General features: G+C 46.2%; 1 protein-coding gene and 1 pseudogene across 1 annotated transcript in view; one reads left to right on the top strand and one right to left on the bottom strand.

Annotated features, from left to right (window-relative positions):
* Window positions 1–25,727, bottom strand: part of Efcab6 (EF-hand calcium binding domain 6) — a 153,747-nt gene that overhangs the window by 124,635 nt on the left and 3,385 nt on the right. The window contains exons 3-7 of the mRNA XM_090328864.1: window positions 20,557–20,660; window positions 12,937–13,091; window positions 8,717–8,928; window positions 4,310–4,398; window positions 48–114 (exon numbers count right to left, since the gene is read on the bottom strand). Of these exons, the coding sequence (XP_090184990.1) occupies window positions 48–114; window positions 4,310–4,398; window positions 8,717–8,928; window positions 12,937–13,091; window positions 20,557–20,624 (591 nt within the window). The 5' untranslated portion in view covers window positions 20,625–20,660. The remainder of the gene's footprint in view (window positions 1–47; window positions 115–4,309; window positions 4,399–8,716; window positions 8,929–12,936; window positions 13,092–20,556; window positions 20,661–25,727) is intronic.
* On the top strand, window positions 453–2,866 carry LOC150067666 (prefoldin subunit 6 pseudogene; annotated as a pseudogene).

The raw sequence follows: 25,727 nt of genomic DNA on the forward strand, positions 1-25,727 counted from the left end.
ACCTGGCGCTGACTGGAAGTGGGGAACCTTCCACAAGCTCCTATTACCTTTTCTCCAATTTGGCTTTCAAGTTCTTCCAGTGTCCGGAAGCAATCCGTTTCACTTTCATTTTCCCTTAAAAAAAAATCTTCGTTAAAATGTTTTAATCAAATAAATGTTTACACAGAACCTTCAGAAACCTTGATTAGAAAGGATTTCTAAGTCAGCTCACTCTTTTTCTTCTTCTTTTTTTTTTGTTGTTTTGGTTTTGGTTTTTTTGGTGCTCTTGCACCAAAAGTTCTACTTCCAGCATTTTTGGTGGTTAATTAGAGATAAGAGTTGTGTCAGCATTACTGGCCAGGCTGGTTCTGAACCTTGATCCTCATATTTCAACCTCCTGAGTGGCTAGGATTATAAGTAGGAGCCACCAGCACCTGGCCTAAGAAGCCTCTCTTAAAGGACAAGCTTGAAGCATGAGCATGCGCGAGCGACTTCACCTCTCTCTGCCTGCTTCCTCACGGTGAAATGGCTCTCCTCTGGCGCTGGCGATGAGGCCATGGTAGTGGATGCTCAGGGAGCACTTACTACGGCCATGTTTCATCTCACTGAATTCACAGCAGGACTCTGGGCCTGGGACCGCCATCATCCTGACTCAGAGGTAGAGATGTGGACAGGAGAATGAAGGTCAGCCCTAGAGCTGACCACTGTGGCCCCTGGGCCACTTAGCAAAGGCCATCAGAGTGGAGTGTGTCCTCCATGTCTTTGGCTTTATCCGCCTTTCCCCATTCAGTCTTCTGCACTGTGTAGGATCTGTGTGTCTAGAGACCCTCAGCGCCCTCTTTGGAGCACCCTGGTGGAGTTGGGGCACAGGGTAAGAGAACAAAGGACACTGAACGATGGCTCCCCTACTTCTTAGCACTTGTACAGTTCTTCCACACCAGGCCTGGGTCTGGCTTTTCAGCACTTGCACAGTGCTCTACTGCTCTCTGCCGGGTGTGGGTCATGGCAGTGAGCCAGATGCTGTCCCTGATGATATAGTGACCGGTGGGAATAAACTGGATGTATGCAACATTGGTCAGTAACTGGACCAAGAACCCAGCAGGCTGCAGCCTCCTCGCAACTCTGGTCAACTCTGCCACCTCTCCCTCTGCCTGCACCAGCGCTTTTCCTGATCTGTACCCTGACTTCCCCTCCCACCCCTCTCTGGGCTGCAGTCATCTGTTCTCAGATATTAACCTGGAGACAGGAACTTTTTGAAGATGAGTCTCGACTGGTATGTCTCCCTAAATCCTTTCTCTTTTCGCCCTTCCATAGGTTTAGGTTTTTCTCTTCCCAGACTTTTCTATTTGTATCAGGTATCTTTGTATCTTGCTCTTTTAAGTAGAACATTTGTTATAATCAAATACAGATACCTTAACATCAATTTTGTCAAAAATTAGTAGTGTTACTTCCTCTTGTTCCACTTTTCTATGGCATACATTTCCCATCTTTCTTTCAACCTTTTCCACCCTTTTCTTAAATGCACCTTTAGTTTTAAAAAGTCAATAGTCGAGGATGGGCATCAGAGCTCAGGAAGGCTGAGAGCTGAGAATCACAATTCAAAGCCAATCTGTGAGGAAAGGCTGTAAGATTCTTATTTACAATTAACCACCAAAAATGCCAGAAGTGGAGCTGTAGCTCAAGTGGTAGAGTTCTAGCCTTGGGCAAAAAAAGCTAAGAAACAGTACCCAGGCTCTGAACTCAAGCCCTACAAACAGCAAGGGGGAAAATATGTAAATAGTTAGAACCTTTACTCAGTCAGATACTCTGTCTTTTGGCTGAAGAATGGAACCCTTTGGCATTTAATGTTGTGGATATCTAACACCCATCTGAGAAGTCCTTGCAGTCTCATTGATGTGTGAGGATATGTACATATGCTTTACCTGTGACCCACAAATATAATTGTTTCAGTGGAAATGCTATTCATGGCAGATAACCCACCACAAGGATTGCTGGGGAAGAGAAGGCAGTTTGCTATAATGCGTTGTCTCCAACAGCAGAGAATCTAGCTTCAGAATAAAAATTCGTTCACATTTTCCATAAATATTTAAACTTTTATCTTGAAGAAGGGAGCTTATGATCATTTTCATCTAACTAGATAAAAGTTTCTCAATAAGATTTTTTTTAATCTTTTCTTGCCAGATAGCGGCAACACTCACTGATGATGCCAGCTACTTGGGAGGTAGAGGTTAGGAGGGATTCTGGTTGAAGGCCAATCAAGACATCCCAGTCAATAAGCTGGCATGCTTATGCACACCTGTAATTCCACTAGTTCCACAGGAGACTAAGCACAGGAGGATCATGTTCTGATGCCTGGTCCTGCCAAAAGTCTGCCTGAAACATAACTTCAAAAAAAAAAAAAAAGTGGGAAACAGAAGGGAGAACACCAGCCAGAAAAGGGACCTCAGGTACCTTCCCGAGCTTCAGACCCAGCTCTCCCCTCTCGTTCCCCACAGACTTTCATCCTGGCTGATCCAAAAGAAGCTGCAAGGAGAAGTGGAGAAAGACCAACAGCTACAAAAAGACTTGAGTAAATCCATGTCAGGGAGGCAGAAGCTTGAAGCCCAACTAACAGAAAATAACATCGTGAAGCAAGAACTGGCCCTGCTAGATGGGTCCAGGATGGTCTTCAAACTTCTGAGTCGCGGGCTGGTCAAACAAGAGCTGGGAGAGGCCCAGGCCACAGTGGGAAAAGAGGCTGGACTATGTCACAGCTGAAATTAAGCATTATGAATCCCAGCTTCGAGACCTTGAGCAGCAATCAGAGCAACAGGGGGAGACTGTAGCCCAGCTGCAGCAGTTCCAACGGGCACAGGCAGCAAAGGCAGGAGCTCTGGGGAAGGCCTGACCCCCATAGTTGGGGGAGGGAGGAGAGGGATGGGAATGAGGCAGCTCTAGGGTCTATATTATAGTAGCTAATAAAATGTTAAACACACACACACACACACACACAGTGGGAGTGGGACAGAGTGTGTGGCTCAAATGGAACAGTGACTGCTATCTGAGTGCAAAGCCTTGAGTTCAAACCCCAACCCTTCCCACAAGGCCCCAACAGTTTAGCTTTTGAAACAAAGTGTGTTTGAATTAGTTATAGCCCATACAACAATCTGTCACACAAACAAAGAGGGGTCTGTGTAAAAAGAAGGAGTACAGAGTCAAACAGCACTAACTGAATAGCCACAGAGAAGTTCTGGGTCCTGGAGAAGGCCTTCGTCAGTTTTCTATGCCATAACGTAAGACATGGTCTGGAAATGGGCCCAGCTCCCTACTTCTCCCTCTGCACTAAGAGTGGGGTTCAGGCAAGAGCACTATATGGACAACAGCACATGTCTTTCCTGTAGCAGGGAGCTCAGGTCTGGGGGAAACTGAGCTTATTCAAGCAGAGTCTAGTCTTTCGTGGCACTGTTCTACTAACCCAGTGTTGCATAGACTGTGCACAAACCACACGCTAGGCCCTGAGAGCTTCTCAGCTGACGGGGACAGACATTCACTGCCATGTGCTGGCCCTTCACTTTGAAGATGAAGCAAATAAGCCTTATGTTTATGCTGGGACTATGAGAGGCCAAAAGTGCTCAGACAAGATGTTAACATTCCCTTTCAAGCCACCAAAATGTGTCACATCCAATTAATGACAGTAAAAAATGCACATAAACCAACACATTGGAAATTCCACATGCTATTATCTCATTGCAGAATGAAAAGCCAGGCACGGCTCAAGGGGTAGACACCGACCAATACCCACAGATTCAATCCTCAGTTAAAAAAAAAAAAAAAAGACAAATTAAAATAAAGAAATCAGATGGAAAGAAAACAGTACAAAATTAGAATCCATTATTCCAAATCTAAAACCTATTATTTATAGTGTAGTTGTCTTATTTTTCATGGGCTATGCTTATATTTCATTACAATAACATTTCATGACAATATCTCTTGTCTCATTCTGAAATGTCTCTTAAATACATGTTAGAATCTTCTCTAAACACAACTGTGACTGAAGCTCAATCTACTGACTTCCATATGGCTAAGCTCTACCACCCACTTCTCGTGTAACTATAGCTACATGCCAGGCCTATTGATGCATGCCTGCAATCCCAGCAATCCAGAGGCTGAGACAAGAGGATCGTGACTTGAAGGTCACCATCCTGGGCTACACAGCCATAGAGCAAACAAGGACGACACAGGCATAAATACAGATAGAGATACCATGGCTGTGATGGTTTTGGGGGGCCTTTTGTCACAGCTTTTATGCATCATCTTAATTTCAGTTTACCTATGACCGAATAACACTTACCTGTTTGTAACATCTGTGTTCACGTCAACCCTGCCGAAGGTGTACAAGAACTCCATGTACGGTACATTTCCAGAACTGGTCAGAGGAAGCTACATTCAAACAAGAAGAGTAGCAGCATATTAAAGAATTAAGGTCCAGGCAACGAAGTCGAGCGCACAGGTGGGTTGTAAAGCTCAGCTTCCATGGTGTGCTGTGGATTGGATTGCTGGTACGCACTTACAACCACTTTTCTGGGGGTCTAAGATCACAGGCAGCCTCCGAAAACCAAGTGCCGGTCTGTGATTCCAGACTAAGAGTCAGGGCACCAGCCACAAAATTATCTAAACCCTAAAGTTAGCCACACCTAAAACAAAAAAAAAAAAGATGAAATGAGTACATACATATTCTAATATGTACACTAGATGCTGACGTATACTCCCAGTGCTGAGTGACTTTTCTAAAAGTTCAAATAGCTTTAAGGTAGGAGAAAAAACCTTTTTATTTTAATTGAAAAGTCCTGTCAGAAAACTGTGGCTTGGGCCAGGAGTTTGGCCTGGTGGTAGAGTGCTTGCCTAGCATGCACAAAGACCCGGGTACCACATACATAGAAAAAAGCCGGAAGTGGTGCTGAGACTCAAGTGGTAGAGCTCTAGCCTTGAGAAAGTCCAAGGACAGTGCTCAGGCCCTGAGCTCAAGCCCAGGATGGCAAAAAAATAAATAAATAAATAAATAAATAAATAAATAAAAGAAAACTGTGGCTCACACCTGTAACCCCAGCTGCCTGGAAGGCCAAGACTGGGGGCATCACAGCGTGAAGCCAGCTGGGGCAGAACATTTCTTGAGACCCTTCCTCAGTCCATTACTGGGAGTGGTGTCTCAACCTAGCTATCCAGGAAGCTGAGTTTAGGAGGACTTGGCTCTAAGCCAGCAAGGACAAGGTCTCACCAGAACAAGTGTGTGTGGTGGCACATGACTATCTCATCCATGACAAACAGTGCTAATGCTGCTGCCGCTGCTGCTGCTACTGCTTCTCCTTCTTTTTCTTCAGAACAATATGCTGAAGTGTTTAAGAGAAGAACTGCTGGGAGCAGTGGCTCATGCCTGGAATCCTAGACTCAGATCTGAGGATCCCGGTTCAAAGCCAGCCTGGGCACTAAAGTCTCTGAGACTCTTATCTCACAGACTTATCCCAATTAACCACCAGAAAACCAGATGTGGCACTGTTGCCCAAGGGTAGGGCTATAGCCTTGAGCTGAAAAGCACAGGGAAAATGCCCAGGCCCAGAGGTCAACCCCATGCCTGACCAAAAAAAAACAACAACAGTGAAGGACTAGGAGCTGGTAGCCGGCTCATACCTATAATCCTATCTGTTCAGGAGGCTGAGATCTGAGGATTGTGATTCAAAGCCAGACTAGGCAGAAAAGTCCTTGAGACACCAATAATCCAATAAACTACTCAGGAAAAACCGGAAAAAGCACTGTGGCTTAAGTGGTAGAGCACTAGGATTGAGCACAAGGCTCAGAGACAGTACCTAGGGCCTGAGGTCAAGCCCTAGAGTCCTGAGAAGAGGAGGAGGAAGAGGAGGAGAAGGTGGTGTCCCCTGAGGGAGGAGGAGGTATCCCCTGAGAGTGGAGGTGTCCCCTGGGGGAGGAAGAGATGTCCCCTGAGAGTGGAGGTATCTTTGTGATTGTTCTTCTTAATGTACTATATGAAGCTATTTCTTTCTTCTTCTTTTCCCTTTAAGGTTTATCTCATGTTGTTACTGTATCTGACTTTGGTACTTGGTATATTGTATATATGTTTGTTTGTGTATTTGAAAATGAGAAGGTAAGGAAAAAATAAGATGAGTGGGAAGGGGCAAGGGAAGGGAAAGTAGGAGAAAAACATGGGAAGGGGTAACAGTGCTCAAGAAGTAACGTACACACTACCTGATGCATGTAACTGTAACCCCTCTTGTATAGCACCCCAACAATAAAATTAAAATTAAATTAAATTGAAAAAAGAAATTCAGTCCTAACTAGAAAATGCTTTTGCCATATTCAAAGGTAAAAGGCCATGAAGCCTCCTGTCTCCATCTCCAGGACAGGGAGGTTGCATCATCCTGTGGGTTGGTCATAAAACCTACAGAAGGGCATGGGGAGCGTGGGCTAGCCATCGAGCGCTCGCCTCACATGCACACAGCCTCAGTACCACATACACAGAAAAGGCTGGAAGTGGTGCTGTGGCTCAAGGGTACAATGCTAGCCTTGAGAAAACCCAAGGACAGTGTGCAGGCTCTGAGTTCAAGCCCCAGCACTGGCAAAAAAAAAAAAAATCCCTACAGAAGTCCGTCGGGACAGCCCAGGCAGGAGCATGGGGTGTGCCTTTCACTCGCATCAACCGTGCCCATGACTTTGGAACCCACAGCACACTGCCCCCTCATGACTGATCTCTGGGTCCCACCAGGTACAAGCTCAAGAAAGCAAGTCTGTTATAAGACTGGCTCTGAAAAAAAATGTCTTTAATGTTCCTGGCTTCTCACTGGCTTCCTTAAAAAAAAGTCACTTTTAAAAACAGATACACACTTCATATTTTCTGCACTTCTTCCCTTCCTGCATATCTGATTAGCTTGGGAATATTGTCAAAATTGTAAATTACACATTAGATCGTGACTATAAAGGCACACAGTAGGAAATAATATTTTAATTCTCCATTTGGTACAAAGTGTCTGTTAAATCTAGCCTCAGAGGAAATAAATGCAATGCTTATAAGAGAGAGTACTCTTAAAAGTCAGAATGCCGGGCCAGGAGTTTGGCCTAATGGTAGAGTGCTTGCCTAGCATAAACGAAGGCCCAGGTTGGATCCCTCGGAACCACATACATAGAAAAAAATCCGAAGTAGTGCTGAGGCCCAAGTGGTAGAGCTCTGACCTTGAGAAAGTCCACGGACAGTGCTCAGACCCTGAGCTCAAACCCCACAACTGGCAAAAAAAGAAAAGAGAAGAAAAACAGACACCAGAGGTCACAAAGTATATGACCCCCTTACTAGCTATTTAGCACTGACAATGTGAAAGCAGATGTACTGGCTGTCACTCTCTTGGGTAGTAAAAGGGTAGGCTTTCTCTCGGGGATAGTGATACTGTCCTCCATTTAGACAGTGCTGATAAAACTGGAGTTTTACACCCTAGGCCAAAACTCCGGGAGTTCCACAAAGCACCCCCAGCCACTCATCCAAAATGCCAAATGAAGGGACATGGCAAAGGGCAGAAAAAGGAGATGCGTTTTGTGGAGCTGTGTTCAGGAAGACAGCACTTCCAAACATCGCCGCTGTCTTCACAGCTGCTTCGGGCTAAACACGGAGACAAGGGGGCAGGGGGCACACAGTTAAGACCAAGCCAAAGATGTACCCTTTGTCCTGAGGGTTTTGGAGAGACCCCTGCTTGAGGGCTCTCTCCAAAACGGCAGGTGGCTCCGGCCGAACGGCAGCAGCGGTGCCATGTACCAGGAGATGATGAGCGGATGGCACTGCCTGTGTGAGGAGCAGTTTGCTCTGCCACGGAAGATTCTAGATAAATTCTGTCCTTTCTTGGAGCTAATCGCAAAGTGACCACAGGAGGAAATGGCTCAGATTGTAGGGCTCACAGGTAAAACAGAGGTAGAGCTGGGCACTCAGCCTTTTCATCCCAGAAAAAAAATAGCTTTTAAGTTGCCTGTAACTGTGACAGTTGCACAACTCTGAATAAATTAAAAACACCAATTCAACCAGGTTTAAAAGACATTCTTGGACTTATTGGCTTTGAAAAGAAGGCATTGTCATACCCAGAATTTGTAATTAAGAGCAAATCATTTACTTAAAAAAGTCAGTCTGCATGAAAGTATGCTTTTTGTCTTTATAATTCTGTTAAAGATTATTTGGCAAATTTAAAAGGTTTTATAACAAAAGTGTACTTATGATATGTAAATTCTGTCTTACCAAAGTAGTTATTAAAAATATACACAGCCTGATCCAGGTGTGGTGGCTCACGCCTGTAATCCTAGCTACTCAGGAGGCTGAGATCTGGGGATCGCAGTTCAAAGCCAGCCTAGGCACTAAAGGCCGTGAAGAGCTCAGGGATGACACCCAGGCCCAGAGTTCAAGCCCCACAACTGACAAAAAAAAATGGTGACATAAAAAAAAATCAACTCATTACCAGGTTCCATGGCTTATGTCTATAATCCTAGCTACTCAGGAGGCTAAGATCTGAGGATTGCAGCCCAAAGCCAGCCCAGGCCAGAAAGTCTACGGGACTCTTCTCTTCAGTTAACCATGAGAAAACCAGAAATAGTGCTGTGGCTCAAAGCACTGGCCTTGAGCAAAAGAGCTCAGAGACAGCGCCCAGGCCTTGAACTCAAGCTCTGTGACATCAACAACAACAAAATCCGCACCTCCCATGTGTTCCCGGGGACACACCTGAGCCAGCACATCTTGGAACTGTTCTCTGGTGAGTGGCAGCAGGAAAGTGGCGATGGTTCTTCTCAGTTCATTCTTGCTCACAGTCTGATTCTGGTCCGTATCGAGCAGCTGGAAGGCTTTTTTCAATTCATCCTTTTTATCAGAAATTTTTTTAAATAGAATCCGCCTAATATCCAAGGAGGACAGGATTGGATTTGCAATGGATATGGCTATAAGAGAGATGGAGCTTGTTATTAAACACGTAAAAGAACAGAACCAAGCAGCTTCTTCCACGCTCTGGAGGTCTACAAGTTCAGTCACTGTTAGGCTGATCATGGAAAACCTACAGTATTTGTTTTTCATTTGGGCCGGTCCTGGGGCTTGAACTCAGACCTAGGAAGTGTCACTGAGCTGATTTTCACTCAAGGCTGGTGCTCTGCTACTTGAGCCACAGCTTCACACCCAGCCTTTTGGTTGTTAATTGGAGAAGAGACTCAAACTCTTCTGCCCTGACTGGCTTTCGACCTCAACCTTGAGAGCTCTTTTGAGTCACTAGATTACAGTCAATGGCTCTGGGCTTACTGTGGTCACTCTTTCACCTCTGAAAGGTTGCCACTGGAGAATAACAACAATGGTGTTGGTACAAAACAAAAACAAAAACGAGGGGGGAAGGAGGGGGGAAAGGTAATCTTCTCATGAAAGTGCCCCCCACCTCCAAGCTGCTCAAGAAGGGGGTCGACTCCACACTTCCTTCTCAGAAAGAGCAGGTGTGCCCCCAAGAGCTGGTATTACCAGCCCCCAATAGCTAAATGCACCAGGCTCTCCTGCCCTACCACAGTCACACGTCCAGGCTAACACCTCGACACCTCCATTGCAAGCGCCTTCCTCAGACTCTGCTTGTAGTTTGTAGTTGTTCTTCAAGTTGGAACCTCAACTTTACAACTCAGAAGCTAACTAAAAAGTAGCAGAAAACATAGACCAGAAACGATGTGAGGTCACCTGGAGGAAATCTTTTCACCTCACATGCCTATTGCAACCTCTGAGACTGGAAATGAAGGGGGTACCATGACGGCAGACCCACTGTGGGGAGCACAAACAGATGTCACGTCACTGGAGCTGTGTGAGGGACTCCTCTGCATCAGTGCAGGATGGAGAAAGCCCACCACACTCAATCTAACTGCAAGGACAAAAGCACGTGCTGAAAACCCTGCCGCGCTCTGAGGACTCACAGAGACCACTTCCAGAGAGGACAGCCAGCCTCAGGATGGAAAGAGAGCTTGCCTGCAGCACTGGCCGTTATTTGTGGCCATTTGAAGACTGGGTGTGGGCTCCTAGGCCAGGACAGCCATGCGTGTACCTCAGACAGAGAAGGCAGGGCCGCCCCTCTAGAGGACCTGGGGCTTCACTGAATGGACGCCATGGGTCGGCCACAAGCTCCAAGCAGGACAGCAGGATGGACAGTGTTGTCCTGACACAGAATGCCAAGTGCAGAGCTGGATAACTAGAAGAACTCCATGCCCTCAGTCCCATGGAAGTGAGCAGGGAAGCAGAGATGTCCCCCACAGCATATCTCATGCTAACAGCTAGGCTGCAAACACAGAGAGCTCAGATCTCAGGTTGCAAAAGGGAAATGTTAAATCAGCACAACCTAAATCTAAGGGAACTGCCACCAGCTCCAGACGGCTCACCCCAGAAGTAGCATCACATAAGCCCACCCTCATGAAAGGCCTGAGAGGAGGCAGATTCCTCTCTAGTCATAAATATCACTTACCTCGCTCTCTACTCTCTTACTGGCATTACTACGTTTTTGTCAGTTGTGGGGCTTGAACTGTGGACTTGGGCTTTGTCCCTGAGCTCTTTAGCTCTGGTTTTCTGGTGGTTAACTGGGGATAAGAGCCTCCCAGACTTTCCTGCCCAGGATGGCTTTGAACATCAATCTTCAGATCTCAGCCTCCTAAGTAGCTAGGATTATAGGCGTGAGCCACCAACTCCTAGCTTGAAATTACTCTTTCTAATGGCAAGAAAAACACAGAGGGAAAGGTCACCTAACCAAGAGCAAAAACAGTCATCAGAACAACACCCACAGGAAAACCAATACAAACACATGGGTAAACTATAACCAGAAATTTATTCAATACAATAAAGGAAACTAGAGAGCGTGCTGATACCTAGGGACCTCAGCAGAGAAACAGAAACTTGTTAAAGTTTCTGGAAATACAGTGACAAGCACAGGGCTCCTGTGTTTAAATAGTAAGATACTTAAACAAGTCTTTCTCTCTCTCTCTCTCTCTCTCTCTCTCTCTCTCTCTCTATATATATATATATATATATATATATATATATATGAATGATCCATAACATTTTTAAGTGAAAAAAAACTTCACTACATTTAAAAAGGGCCATCAGTAATCTAGAAGCTCATGCCTACAATCCTAATTCTACAAGAAGCTAGGACTTAAAGACTGCAGTTCAAAGCCAGCTCAAGCAGAAAAGTCTGTGAGACTCTTAACTCCAGTTAACTAGCAAAAAGTGAGAAGCAGTCGGGTACAGTGGCTCATGCTTGTAATTCTAGCTACTCAGAAGGCTGAGATCTGAGGATCAAGGTTCAAAGCCAGCCCAGGCACAAAAGGACCTGAGAATCCTATCTCCAATTAACCTCTAGAAAATGGGAAGTGGGGCTTGGCTCAAGGGTAGGGTGGTAGCCTTGAGCTGAAGAGCTCTGAGACAGCACCCAGGCCAAATTCAAGCCCCATGACCTACAAAAAAAAAGTAAGAAGTAGAGGTATGGCTTATTTATTAAGAGTGCCAGCCTTGAGCAAAAAAGTAAAGCAAGAAAACACAAGTTCCTGAATTCAAGTTCTATACCAGAAAAAAAATGAAGATCCCCAAAAAACAAGTATGTGGATATTTATAGTATCTTTATTTATGATTACAGAAGCAACCAAAGTACCCTTCACCAGTTGAATGAATGAAGTGTGGTGATAAAATTTTTCATTCTGCAACAATAAAAAAATGAGTAAATTGATGTTGGTGGCTCATGCCTATAATCCTAGTTATTCAGGACGGTGAGATCTGAGAATCATGGTTCAAAACTATTGCAGGGAAGTCTGTGAGACTCATCTCCAGTTATCCAACAAAAAGCTGGACATGGTAGAGTGTTAACCTTGAACAAAAGAGCTCAGGGATAGCAGCTCAGGCCCTGAGTTCAAACCTCAGAACTGGAATAGATAGATAGATAGATAGATAGATAGATAGATAGATAGACAGACAGATGAGAAGGTAACCAGAGTAAATGTGATCAGAAGTACATTACATACATATTTTAAATGTCAAAATACACAATAAATAAGTGAGGATAACACAACAAGGAAAAGGTCGTCTTTTCACAATGTAACAAGTGGCCATCTGCATATAAAAAAAAAGAATCTAGACACAGACATTACTCCCTTCACTAAACCTAAACTCAAACCTGAAAAACCAGAAAACTTCAGAGGAGAACCTTTCAACGAGTAAGGAGTAAGAGCAGGATGGGAATTTTCTATTCTTCCAGCTCAAATTTTCTTTTTTTATTATTTTTTTGCCAGTCTTGGGGCTTGAACTCAGGGCCTGGGCACATTTTGCTCAAGGCTAGTGCTCTGCCACCTGAGTCACAGCGCCACTTCCAGCTTTTTCTGTGTATGTGATACTGAGGAATTGAACTCAAGGCTTCATGCGTGCTAGGTAAGCACTCTACCACTAGGCAATGCTCCCAGTCCATTTTCCTGCTCAAATTTTCTACAAAGCAAAAAAATGGCCGGTACATGAAGACACGGGTTCGATTACTCGCTACCACATACATAGAAAAAAGCCGGAAGTGGTGCTGAGTCTCAAGTGGTAGAGCTCTAGCCCTGAGAAAGTCCAAAGACAGGCCCTGAGCTCAAGCCCAGGACTGGCAAAAAAAAAAATAAAATGAAAAATCTGTTACTTTAAAAACAACAACAACAAGCAGTGTGCTACAGAACATAGCCACTGAGCCCTCGGACTGCAAAATCAGATCAGATCCTGTCCCACTCACTCAAAAACTTCAGGCAAGAGGGTTGATGGGGCTATGTCTGCTTCCCACACAGCCCACGTGAACATGAATGACTCCTGGAGCTGTCCTGGCACCACGTGACCCCTTAGTCCTGAGCCAGGCACACATTAAACTAGGGAGGCAAGTCTTCTGCGGGTGTTTTTAATCTTTGTTTGTGAATACTCACTTGAAGTAGTAGAAGAAGGTCTGAAGAGGTTCTGAAAGCTATTTCTGGAGGAAATTCTACACGGTGAAGAGCGTGGCCTTGGATGTGTGGATTTCCGCGTCTGAAGATCCAGAGTTTGCCAGTCTGGTAGAACCGCCATCTTATCCATTAAGAACCTGTGATGAGAGGAGAACAGACCACGTTATCCTACAGCACACACTGTTAATATAGCCAGCTTCCAATCCCTTTTCTGCAAGGACAGCAGGGCATATAAACATGCTACCTTCCCAGCATTCATGACTTTCAGGTATGTACAAAATCATGATTCTGGGTTGTTCTCAGCACATCCTACAAACTTCATAAATGGGACAATGAAGAGGATTTTCCACAGCTCAATCACTGACTGATTTCTTTGAGAGGCAGTAAAGAGTAGAAAAGCAGAAGAGTTGGTGGCCTGGCATGGTGATACATAGCTACAAACTCAGCACTCACAAGGCTGAGGCAAGCCACCAACTCAGTGAACACAGTGAGACTCTATCCCAGAAAACAAAAGAAAGACAAAGAAATGTAACGCACTTGGTAGAGTACATGCCTAGCAAACTCAAGGCCCCGAGTTCAATCTACAGCACTGCAAAATCAAAGAGACTAGGATAGGTGTAGAACAGAACGGAATGGAAACATAGAATAGAGCAGAACAAAACAGAATGAGAACCTCAATTTAATAACTAAGCTTCCCAGGAAAGTCCAATTAAACCCAATGACCATGATAAAGAAACTAATAAAGACTAGAGCAGAACAATAATAATCAACAAAACAAAGAATTAGGGGGCCGGGAGTTTTGTCTAGTGGTTAAAGTGCTTGCCTAGCATGCACGAAGACCTAGGTTCGATTCCTCGGTACCACATACATAGAAAAAAGCTGGAAGTGGTGCTGAGGCTCAAGTGGTAGAGCTCTAGCCTTGAGAAAGTCCAAGGACAGTGCTCAGGCCCTGAGCTCAAGCCCAGGACTGGCAAAAAAAAAAAAATTAGTTATTTGAAGATAGCAATGAAATTGACAGGTCTTTTTATCTAGACTGCCATCCCAAAAAAAGTAAGAATGAGAAAACATTCAAATGACTAAAATCAGGGATGACAGTGATCATTATCACTTAGAGAAGTAACAAAAAATTACAAGGGAGTTCATTGAACAGCTGCACACTAATAAACTAGGTAACCCAGATGGAATTGGAAAACCCTTAGAACCATACAGGTTACTGGAGGTTACTGAAACTAACAAGAAGAGGCAGACAGAGCTATGACAAGAGAAGTGTAGGACTAGGTAGTTTCCCTAGTGAATTCTACCACACATTTAAAGAATAATTAAGGGGACACAGCTCAGCAATAGAACATTTACCTGGCATGCACAAGGTCCTGAGTTCTAGTGCAAACTTTAGGAGGAGAAAAAATATATTACAGAAAGAAAAAAAATGAAGGTAAAGAATAATTAAAACCATCCATCACAAATTCTTCCAAAAACATAGCTGAGGAGGAAGGTAGGGTGGAGCCTGGTGGCAGAGCACCTGCCTAGCAAGTAAGAGACCTGGATTCTCCCACACCATTCTCTAACGGGTTCTGTAAAATCAGGATTATGCTGATACTAAACCCAGACAATGTCATCAAGGAAAAATAAAGGGGCTGGGAATGTAGCTTAGTGGTAGAGTGCTTGACTAATATGCATGAAGCCATGGGTTTGATTCCTCAGTACCATGTAAGCAGAAAAAGCCAGAAATGGTGCTGTGGCTCAAGTGGTAGAGCACTAACCTTGAGCACCGAGAGGCTCAGGGACAGAGCCCAGGCCCAGAGTTCAAGCCCCAGAACTGGGGGAAAAAACAAACAAATGAACAGAGAAAAACTTCCCAGCAAAATATTAACAAACTGAATCTAATAATATATTAAATAATTAAATTGGATATATCACAGGAAATCTTAAGGGTGAAACATGCAAAAACTCGGTTGATACTATATATCATACAAACAGAATTAAGGGGAAAAAACATATTCATCTTAATAAATGCAAAAAGATTGTTTCAGAAAATCATACACCTAAGGGAAGAAAAAATAAAAAATACTCAAGAAACTATAAAGAATATTGAGGAAGGGCCGGGAGCTTGGTCTAGTGGTAGAGTGCTTGCCTAGCATGCATGAAGACCCGGGTTTGATTCCTCGGTACCACATACATAGAAAAAAGCCAGAAGTGGTGCTGAGGCTCAAGTGGTAGAGCTCTAGCCTTGAGAAAGTCCAAGGACAGTGCTCAGGCCCTGAGCTCAAGCCCAGGACTGGCACAAAAAAAAAAAAAAAAGAAAAAAAAAAGAATATTGAGGAAAAGTCCATACAGCACATTATGCTCAATGACAAAGGACCATAAACATTATCTATACGGTCAGTAAGAAGACAGGAGGGTCTGCTCCTACCACTTCAGCTCGACCTTGCACTGAAGGCTCTGATCAGTGCAATTAGGCTGTGTGTGTGGGGGGGGAACACGCATGCACACTGGCATCTCAGTGTGCTGGTGCTAAGACGAGGCTCTGCTTCCTGTTCCGGGGAAGAGCTCTTCCCTTACAGCCGCAGCCAGTGGCGGTCCACCACGGAGGCTGTCCTGGTCCTTTTCAAAATGAATAACAGACTGGTCACAGTGGCTCACGCCTGTAATCCTAACTACTCAGGAGGCTGAGAATCAAGGTTAGAAGACTGTCCAGGTGGGAAAGTCCTGGAGACTAATATCCAATTAAACACACACACACACACACACACACACACACACACACACACACACACACACAAAGCTGGAAGTGGAGCAAAACAAAATCTCAGGGACAGCACCCAGGCCCTGAGTTCAAGCCCCGGGACCAAAAGAAGAGAAAAAGTTCTTGAAAGGCCGCTGGAAGTCCAGAGCATCTGGGCTGGGTGACTGATGAAGAACACAGGTCTCCTGCCTCACCTTGCTCTTCACGCATGCGCGCAGAGCCACCACCCTCGAGGAAGCCTGGGCTTTATTTTCCCCATAAATCCCCTTCCTAATAACAACGCCGCTGCCAGGGCTCTGGCCCAGTTCCGTATTCCCCAACCCAGAGGAGTGAGATAATCACTCAGAATGCACTGCCTGGTGTGAGCTTTATTACTTGAACACAAACCGACCCAAGGCAAGAAACACTTAGCTGAAGACAGCATGAACAAAATAATCATATGAAAAGTAATCCCCCCCACCCCAGCACAGGAGCCAGGAGCCTGCAGTGGGGACCAGCCCTCTCCCGGTGGGCAAATGGTCTGGAGGACCTGTGGGTGCCCCCTCCCACTGAGACTTTAGTGGAAGTCTTCCGATGCTCCTTGCATGAAAACGGAGACTGGAGTTCACTTAAACATTCATGGTGTGTGTGTGTGTGTGTGTGTGTGTGTGTGTGTGTGTGTGTGTGTGTGTGTGTGTGGTTTTTTTCAGCAAGTATTCACTCCATGCACTGCCAGCAAACACAACAGTCCATTGGGGGTCTAGGCCCATAGTTGAAAACAGAACCTGCCCTACCCTCCAGCAGTTTGTCCTTTAAATCATGGTTGGTTGGTTTGTTTATTTGTTTGCAGGGGGGTTGTATGTTTTTATGCTAGCCCTGGCGCATGAACTCAGGGCCTGGGAACAGTCGGACTCTTTTGCTCAAGGCCGGCACTCTATCACTTGAGCCACAGCACCACTTCTGGATTTTTCTGAGTAGTTTATTGGATATAAGAGTCTCCATCCTCAGATGGACCCCAGCCTGGCAACTACACAACAGGTTTTACGGGATGCTAATGGCAGAGGGTGATAGGAAGAGGGGAGAGAAAGGATGAAGAGGGTGCAGCTGGCCAGCAGGAATGCTTCTGCATTCTACAGCACAGCAGTGCACCTGGTGGACAACATGAACTGCTTATTTCAAAACAGCTAGTGGAAAGGAAGACCTGCTCTTGAGGGTTCCAGAAAGACTGATATGTTTGAGTTAATGGGCATGCTATTTCCCAGATCCAATCCTTACACAGTGTATAAACATATTTTAAAGTAGGGGTGTCACTCAGTGCTGTACCACTTGCCTATTATGCGCAAGCCGTGGGTTCCTGCTCCCAACACTTCTGGGCACCAGAGTCTCACACCTGTAATCCTCGTCACTCAGAAGTGATAGCTGAGGATCACAGTCCAAGCCAGCCTGGCCAGGGAAGTCCATGAAACCATCTCCAATTAATCACCAAAGATCTGAAAGTGGAACTGTGGCTCAAATGGTTGAGCTCCAGCCTTCAGTAAAAACAATAAGGGGCAAATGGTTGAGCTCCAGCCTTCAGTAAAAACAATAATGGGCAACACCCAGGCCCTGAGTTCAAGCCTATTCAAGCTTCAGTTCAAGTTGTATAGGTGCACACATATGTGCACGTGCACGCACGCGCGTGCGTGCGCACACACACACACACACACACACACACACACACACGCGCACAAGTTAAGCAGAAAAGATAGTAGATTTAACTCAAATAGATGAGCGACCAATTTGCTGACCATTGGATATTACCTTATTTAATAAACTTGGTGATGTCTTTGTAAATTCAATACTATTATTCACAGTTGTAGAGATGGGAACATTAAATGCCAGTGTGGTGGCTCACGCCTATAATCCTAGCTACTCAGGAGGCTGAGATCTGAGGATCGTGGTTCAAAGTCAGCCCAGGCACAAAAGTCCTTAAGACCCTTTTCTCCAATTGACCACCAGAAAACCAGAAGTAGTGCTGTGGCTCAAGGGATTAGACAGAAGCCTTGAGCTGAAGAGCTCAAGGACAGCACCGAGGCCATGTTCAAGACCCATGACTGACAAAAAAAAAAAAAAGAAAAGAAAAAGTTAAATTTACACAGTGACAGTGAGGCCATCCCCCAAACTCCCTGTATTTACTCCTAAGCTTCCTATCCCACTGTGGCAGGGTGTGTGTGTGTGTGTGTGTGTGTGTGTGTGTGTGTGTGTAAATGCACGCGTGCATGGACATGTGGGTATGGGTATCAGGTGCATGTGCACATGCACAGGTGTGGGTATTGGGGTATGAACATGTATGTGTGTGGTTTCTGGATACTGGTGTGCATTGTGGGCATGTCATGTGTATACATGGATGTGGGTGTCATGGGTGTGCGGGTATGTGTATATAGATGTGGGTGCAGGCATGTTGCACAGGTGTGGGTGTTAGGTGTGTGCATACATGCATGGGTGTCAGCTGGTGCATGCGTGGATGTGGGTGGGATGTGAGGTGTGTGTACGTGAGTTTGGGTATCGGATGGGTGCATGTGTTGGTGTGAGTGTCAGGTGTGGGTGTGCACAAGGGTGTATGCACATCTTCGGGTGTGGGTATTGAGTGCACATCCACGCCCATGGTTATGAGTGACTTGTGTCTTACACTAGACATAAGGACAGCCATGTTGGCACTGGCTAGGGAGCATAATGAGGAAATCTGGGTGTCATCTCACAGGAATGAACACATAAAGTCTGCACAGCAGTCTCAGCACCACAACATACTAAGGGGAACACAGAGGAGACTAAGAGCGAGTGGTCCACAGAGAGCCTAGCCTGGCTCAATGCCAGGAGTCCAGGGGCCCTGGCAGCTACTTTGAAGTTCAGTCTCACAGTGCCTACCTGAGACAGAACAGGCTGCCAGCCTAACTGGCTGGCTGCAAGTTCTCAACTAAGAATTACAAGAATGCAAGATGATTTGCAAGTAGACCCCAAATGATAGGGTATTGTAAAAAAACAATTCAGCCAGCCATCCCAATTCAATTTAGCAGAAACAAACGTGGTTATAAACTGACCTGACTCTAAGCCTGCAGCCCCCGCCAGCCTAAATATCTGTGCATCCCTCAGCTCTCCACAAATCCCTGCTGAGCCCCACCCCAAGGCAGTCTCCTCTCCCAGCACAGCTTTTCAGACTCCCCCATACACCCTTCAAACCCAGAGACCCAATGCCCCAAGTTAGTGTGATTTAATAGCTTCTAAATGGCAATTACAGGAGCGTGAGCAAGAGGTAGCATTTAGGACAATGCAAGGAGAAAGCTTCTGCACAGGGGTGCAGGGGTGGTTAATCAGGATAGAAGGGAGTTGGCCTTTTCTGTGACCAGTGTCCTAAGGGTCCCAGCAAGTTAGATTCTAACCTGAGCAGCTCCCATCACCTCTGCCCCTTCTTGGCTTCCCATGGTCCCAAGGCTGCCATTACCGACTGACTCACAGGCAGCAGCCTCAGGCCAAGGCACACTCAGCACATGCCATCCTGACACCCAAAGGCTTCCAGGGGCTCTCGCCTGGCACTATATGCAACCAAGCTCTTACTTGGAAAATTGCACACTAGACTCTCAGTGTTGACACCAAACTGCCCCTCTAGGCTGCCTGCCCCAGCACCAAGTACCCACAACTCAGTGGCTTCCCAACCTGTCACTCAGCCTCTCCCCGAGGTACCATCACTCATAACACAACACATATACAAGTGTGTGTATGTGGACACAGTACACACACTCAACCTCCCTAGACACAGACCACGCACACACACTGTCCACCCTTCCTTTTCTTTCCCATCATGCAAAGCAGATGCTTCCTCGTCTTTCCTCCACACGTGCGCCACCTTGGTCTAGTGCCAGCGGTACTTTATTCATTAAAGCTGTGACTCCCATGTTTGCTCAGGCCATGCTCCCCGGTAGTCAGTCCAGTGTCATGAAAGTGGGAGCCTCGACTGATGGTGGGCCTAGCTATTCCCCCAGAAATGACCAAAGCCCTGCCATGAATGACTGTGCCTTGTGACCCTTTATGTCAGCGCTGGTGCCTTCACTGCCCCAGACCACAGGTCCTAAAGAAAACTCACATATGGTTTTATTCCTAATATGCTTCTCCATCATAGGCATAAGCAGCCTCCCAGAGGCTGCAACTCTCAGGAACCTGCAGGATGTCTGCACGCCACAGACCTATCCCACTGACAGACCCAGCCAGAGCCCGGGAAGAAGCCACATGGCATCAGAAACCCTGAGCAGACACATGTACTGTCAAATGCCTGTCTATCCTCAGAGCTGTGCACCTGGAGCCTTCTAAAACGTAAGGACTGGAATCGGTTACATCCCTCCCATCCCATCCCAGTCAGCAGATGAGGCGTGTTCAATGCCTCTTATCTCAGTCCAAAGCCATGTCCAGTCAAGTCCCAGCTCTAGCCAAGTTTCAAAGGTTCCCTGGCTGGGCTGCAGGGCTGAATGTTTGTTGCTGCCGCCACCTATGACAAGAAGCGGGAATGCAGCACGGAGATCCCACAGGCGATAGAGGGAGGTTCTCATGAAGGCTCCCAGAAAGGCCTGAAGGATGGCCCTGGGCCTGACGCCCTCTCAAGGCTACTAGGTGTTAAAATGCATACCCTCGTGTGGCTAGACACAGACACTCTGAGACACTGGGCAGAAAGGCATCAGAAAATGTGTACTGTGTGAATGAGCCACTCACAAAGAAGGACTCGCTAGCCTGAACATTACAGGGGCCCAAGGCTCCTTTCACTCAGGCCCTGAGACCAAGCACAGGCTCTCATAACCTTGATGCACTGCTGCTGCCCTGGGTTCGAGCCCCCCTGAGGACTAAAAGCAACTCACCTGGCATGGGAGTTGGTTGATTTGGTAGCGGTGGCGGTGACATTTTGGGGGGTGATAATGTGTCTCATTTCTTTCTAGATAAACTGTTCCTGAATTTGACAAATCTGGAAAGAGATTAAAGGGCAAAGGTAGTCAGGGCAGGGCGAACAATGTCCTTTGTTAGCTGATCAAGTCCCAAACACAAAGCCTTGGAGTTTGCAAAACTACCAGATCCCCTTTAGCCTTCTGGGGAACTGCACATATACCATGTGCCCCAACACACACACACACACACACACACGCCTGTATGTATACACATGCACACACATGCATGTACACACAGATGTACACCCGTATGCACAGTTTAATGTATACATACATTGGCATGTGCACACTCACTAGTGACACACACAATTGCACACATATACACTCATGCACACACACACACTCATGCATATTTCTGTTGTCCCCCCCATCTTCCCCACAACAGCAGAAGAGCCATGTTAAAACACTCTTTGCCTCCTGTTAATTCCTTGCTTAAAACACTCCCATGGCCCACTTGCCCTTGCACTCCGCCCCAGCCTGGAGCTGCAAGGGAGTCCCATCGCCTGTTTCTCTAGCTGTCCTCGGCTCCGGGACAGAGATTCCCTCTGACACAAACCTTTCCACGTGTATGGTTTGTCATTAGAGGTTGACCCACACATCCCTCCCTTCTCCCTGTCCTAAAGTTCTGCAGCTGTCAAACTCCAGTGTCCCTCGGAATCCCAGAGGCCTTCTTAGATTGCCGGGCCGAGCTCTACATTCTGATCCTGATTCTGTCGTGTTTGCAATGCTGTGTCTGGCTAGGAGGCTTCCACTAAGGCTTGTATTTCACCAGGCTTTGAAGACTGTATCTGTATTACCTACATCACTGCTACTTCCTTATTGAGCCTAACCAGCAATGAGTCCAGCATTCAAATATTAGAAGGAAGCTGGGCACCTGGCCCCGTAATACTACTCAGGAGGCTGAGTCTGAGGATCATGGTTCAAAGTCAACCTGGGCAGGAAAATCTGTGAGACTCTTGATTCTAATTAACCAGCAAAAAGCCAGATATGGGGATGTGACTCATGTGGCAATGCACCAGCCTTGAATAAAATATGCCCGGGCTCTGAGTTCAAGTCCCAGGACAGGCTCAAAAAAAAAAAAGGAAAGAAAAAAGGAGGTCCTTTCCATCCTGAAACTTGGGAACTAAAGGTGAAAATGCTTTCTATATATCTTCTCACTTCTCCCTCCCTCCCACCCCCGCCATACTTTCTCTTGTGGGTTGTGGGGCTTGAACTCAGGGCCTGGGCACTGTCTCTAAGCTTTTATATTCAAGGCCAGCACTCTCCCACTTGAGCCACAGCACCACTTCTGGTGGTTAATTAGACATAGAGTCTCGTGGACTTTCCTGCCAAAGCTAGCTTTGAACCATCCTCCTCAGATCTCAACCTCCTGAGTAGCCAGGATTCCAGGTATGAGCCACCAGTGTCTGGCCCCAATCCTTTTTTGTGCTAGGTTACTTTTGAGATAGAGACTTTCTGCCCAGGCACACAGCAAGACTGTAGTAGCATGTAACCGTGCCCAATTATTATTTGAGATCAGGGTCTCTCAAACTTCTGGCCTAGAATGGCCTTAAACACAGCCCCCCCCCCAATCTCAGCCTCCCAAGTAGGAAGGATGAGAGGCATGAGCCACCTTCACCCAGCTCCCCATCTTTTTGTGATCAATCAGCTATTACTGCCCATTTGGCTCAAAACCCCACGCTCTGTTCCCTGAATCCCTAAACCCACTGTCCTGTCTACCTTCCTGACTATAGAAATGACCTTCAAATCACTTCTAGATCTTCCTCTTCTCCTGAGTGATTCACCTCTGCTGTAGGACTTGCTTGTCTGTCTAAAGCACAAAGTTATATTACCTCTTTGCTTAAACATGCACAATGTCTGCCCGGTGCTGGTGGCTCAGCCCGGTAATCCTAGCTACTCAAGGTGCTGAGATCTGAGGACTGAGGTTCAAAACTAGCCCAGATAGAATAATCCATAAGACTCCATCTCCAATTAACCAGCAAAAAAGCCAAGCTGAGCTAGATACCTGCAGTTCATATCTGTTATCCTAGTTACTCAGGAAGCTGAGATCTGGGGATCATGGTTCAAAGCCAGCCCATGCAAGAAAAATGAAACTCTTATCTCCAATTAACCAACCAAAAGCCAGAAGTGGAGCTGTGACTCAGTGGTAGAACGCTGGCCTTGAGCAAAGAAAGGTAAGGGATAATGCCCAGGCCCTGAGTTCAAGCCCCAGTAACTGGTGTATACACCCAAAATGTAGGCTGGAGGCACAGTTCAAGTGCTAGAGCACCAGTCATGAGCAAAAAATGCACAATGCCACAATTTGTATATGCAGGAACTTTGTGGAACCATATATCAGGGAAAAGGATAAGTGGAGGATTTCTCTGGTGAAATGCTAGTTAAGTTTTGGCCTGGTGGTAGAGTGCTTGCCTAGCATGCATGAAGCCGTGGGATTCCTCAGTACCACCTAGAGTGCTGGGAGTGGGGCTGTGGCTCAAGTGGTAGAGCAGCAGCCTTGAGCCCAGAGAGGCTCACGGACAGTGCTCAGGCCTTGAGTTTAAGTCCTGGGACTGGCAAAAAGGAAAACAGTTTTGCATTAATATGGGCTGTAGTTGTATTGACCTTGTACAGTGTCTCTTTCCTGGTTTTGCCCACTGCCCTGGCTACTTGGCAGGAGAGAACCACGGGAGTGCTAGGTGTGTACAGGACCTCTTGGTATTAATTGTGCCACTTCATATGAACCTAACATCATTTCCCAAAACACGGTGAAAATTATGACTACCTGGGAACATCCAGACCGCAATGAAAACTCTTCCCTGTGGGGAGAAGAGCCGTCACTGTGTGAGCTCCCAGCCAGGACAGCACGGGCTGTGTCCATCCACTGTGCTCCGGAGAGCCACAGCACGCTCGAGCTGTCCCACCATGCCTTAGCTAGCATCTCCTTCTTCCCTGTCCACCCGATGCATTTTGATTCTTCCTTCGAGATCAGAGCCATAGCCCCTTCTTTCCTGAGGCTATCCTGTCCACCATTTCGTGAGGCCGTCCTGTCCCCCTAAACAGCACCAACGGCACCTGCACAGGGCTCCAAAGCCAAGGTTTGGATGTCACCTGTCTGACAAAGACAGCAAGGGCCTCTGGACTTGGTCCCTTCTCTGTGGCCCTAGAGGTGGCACAGATGGAAGATCCTCATGCATCCCAGTCATCTATCTGGTCCCTCCACGGAAGCTAGAACAGTGTCTGTCGGCCGGAGGGGGTTTTGAGTGAACATGTTGCCACATGGCAAGCCCTCTAAGTCCCAGCACAGCCGGCATGCAGTGAACACTCCCTCAGTTTTTGTTTCATTAACCTTTTTGGGGTGGAAGGGTGGTATGTTACTGGAAATTAAGCTCAGGACTTGGTGTTCAAATAAGCACCCTACCACTTCGGTAACTTCCCATCTTTCTGCTTTTAGTTGACTTTCCAGGGAGGGGCGAGGCCTTTTTTCTCTTGAACTTGAACTGGAACTTGCTATCTAATGTTTTCCATTCACTAGCAGGCACCCTACCACCTGAGCCATGTCGCCAACCAAAGGCTTGGCCTTTTTTTGGGTGGGGGGGAGGGTTTGAACTCAGCCTGGGCACTGTCCTTGAGCTTTCTCAAGGCTAGCACTCTACCACTTGAGCCACAGCATCACTTCCGGCTTTTTCTGTTGATGTGGTACTGAGGAATCAAGCCCATGGCTTCATGCATGCTAGGCAAGCACTCTACCACTAGGTCAAACTCCCTGCCCCAGGCTTGGCCTTTTGTCAAGACTAGTCCCACACTCTGGACCAGCCTCAGACCTCAGCCCATCTGCCTAAACTTCCCAAGTAGCTGCTATTACAGGAGTATACTAGCATGTGTAGCCTTGTTCCACTAACACTGACAAACTACAGTTATCAGTACCTAATACTACAAGGGAAAGAACCCTACCTACCCTTCATTCTGGAAGCTGAACAATGTTCTGAGGATGCCAAGTTCTACATGAAGTACATCCGGACCACACTTCATCCCCAGTTTGGGTTTATCATTTATTATCACTTTTTATGTGGTTGCTCTAGGCCCTGGCCAGGTAAAGATTAGCAACTACTATAGAACAACTAAGCATAAAGTCACAAACTTTCAGATATACTTCTTAATCACAGGCAAAAACAATGAAGTGGCTAGTTCCCAAATACATGTGTTCATTTTCCAGAAAAGTAATGATGTCCAGTTTTTAACAGATGCTATTTATATCAGAATCATAACAAAAGTGCCATCCATCTGCCTTGGCATCCAAAGAAAACATAATTCAGCACAAGGATTAAAAAATGTGCACAAGCCAAATAGAAATGGCACCAGAAGCAAGAATTGTTGGAACTGGTATCCTGGGGTAGGGAGGGGGAATCTCACTGACTAAAAAAAATCATAAACACCACAAAAGGTTTTGGCAGTTAAGTCCAAATACTTGACAGAAATCTTCTCCTTGTCTGTTCTGCTAGGAGATGGATATTGGGTTCTTTTTGGAACACACAATGGCAAGTTCCCTCTGTAGCCCCCTGTATGTTTCCACTCATACCTGAGTCTTTGGGGGTCTCTTTGTTTTGAGAGAGTGGGGGAAAAAAAACAAAGGTTTTGGAATCAAGCACCATACATGGGGTCAAACTGGCTCCATCACCTGTGCAAAATTGCAAGCTAATTCCCCTCTACCCATCCAGTTTCCTCATTTGCAAAACAGAAGCAGCATCCCTTTAAAGCTGGGCACTTTAACTGGGCATTGGTGGCCCATGCCTATAATCTCAGCTACTCAAGAGACTAAGATCTGAGGCCTGGGGTTCAAAGCCAGCCCAGCCAGGAAAGTCCATAAAACTCTTATCTCAAATTAAGAGTTTTTTTTTTTTCCAAAAAAGCTGGAAGTGGAGCAGTGGTTCAAGTGCCACAGCTCAAAGCTAGTGCTTGCTAGCCTTGAGGAAAAAAAAAAATCATAGAACCTCAGGGACAGTGCCTAGGCCCTGTGTTCAAGCTCTAGGACTGGTTTAAGTAATAAATAGATATCAATTATTCTCAATGGAATCTAAAGACAAGGTCTTCATGTGTGTTCTTGCATATCT

This window comes from Megascapheus bottae, chromosome 2, assembly GCF_031878675.1.
Source record: "Megascapheus bottae isolate mThoBot1 chromosome 2, mThoBot2.hap1, whole genome shotgun sequence".
NCBI lineage: Eukaryota > Metazoa > Chordata > Mammalia > Rodentia > Geomyidae > Megascapheus > Megascapheus bottae.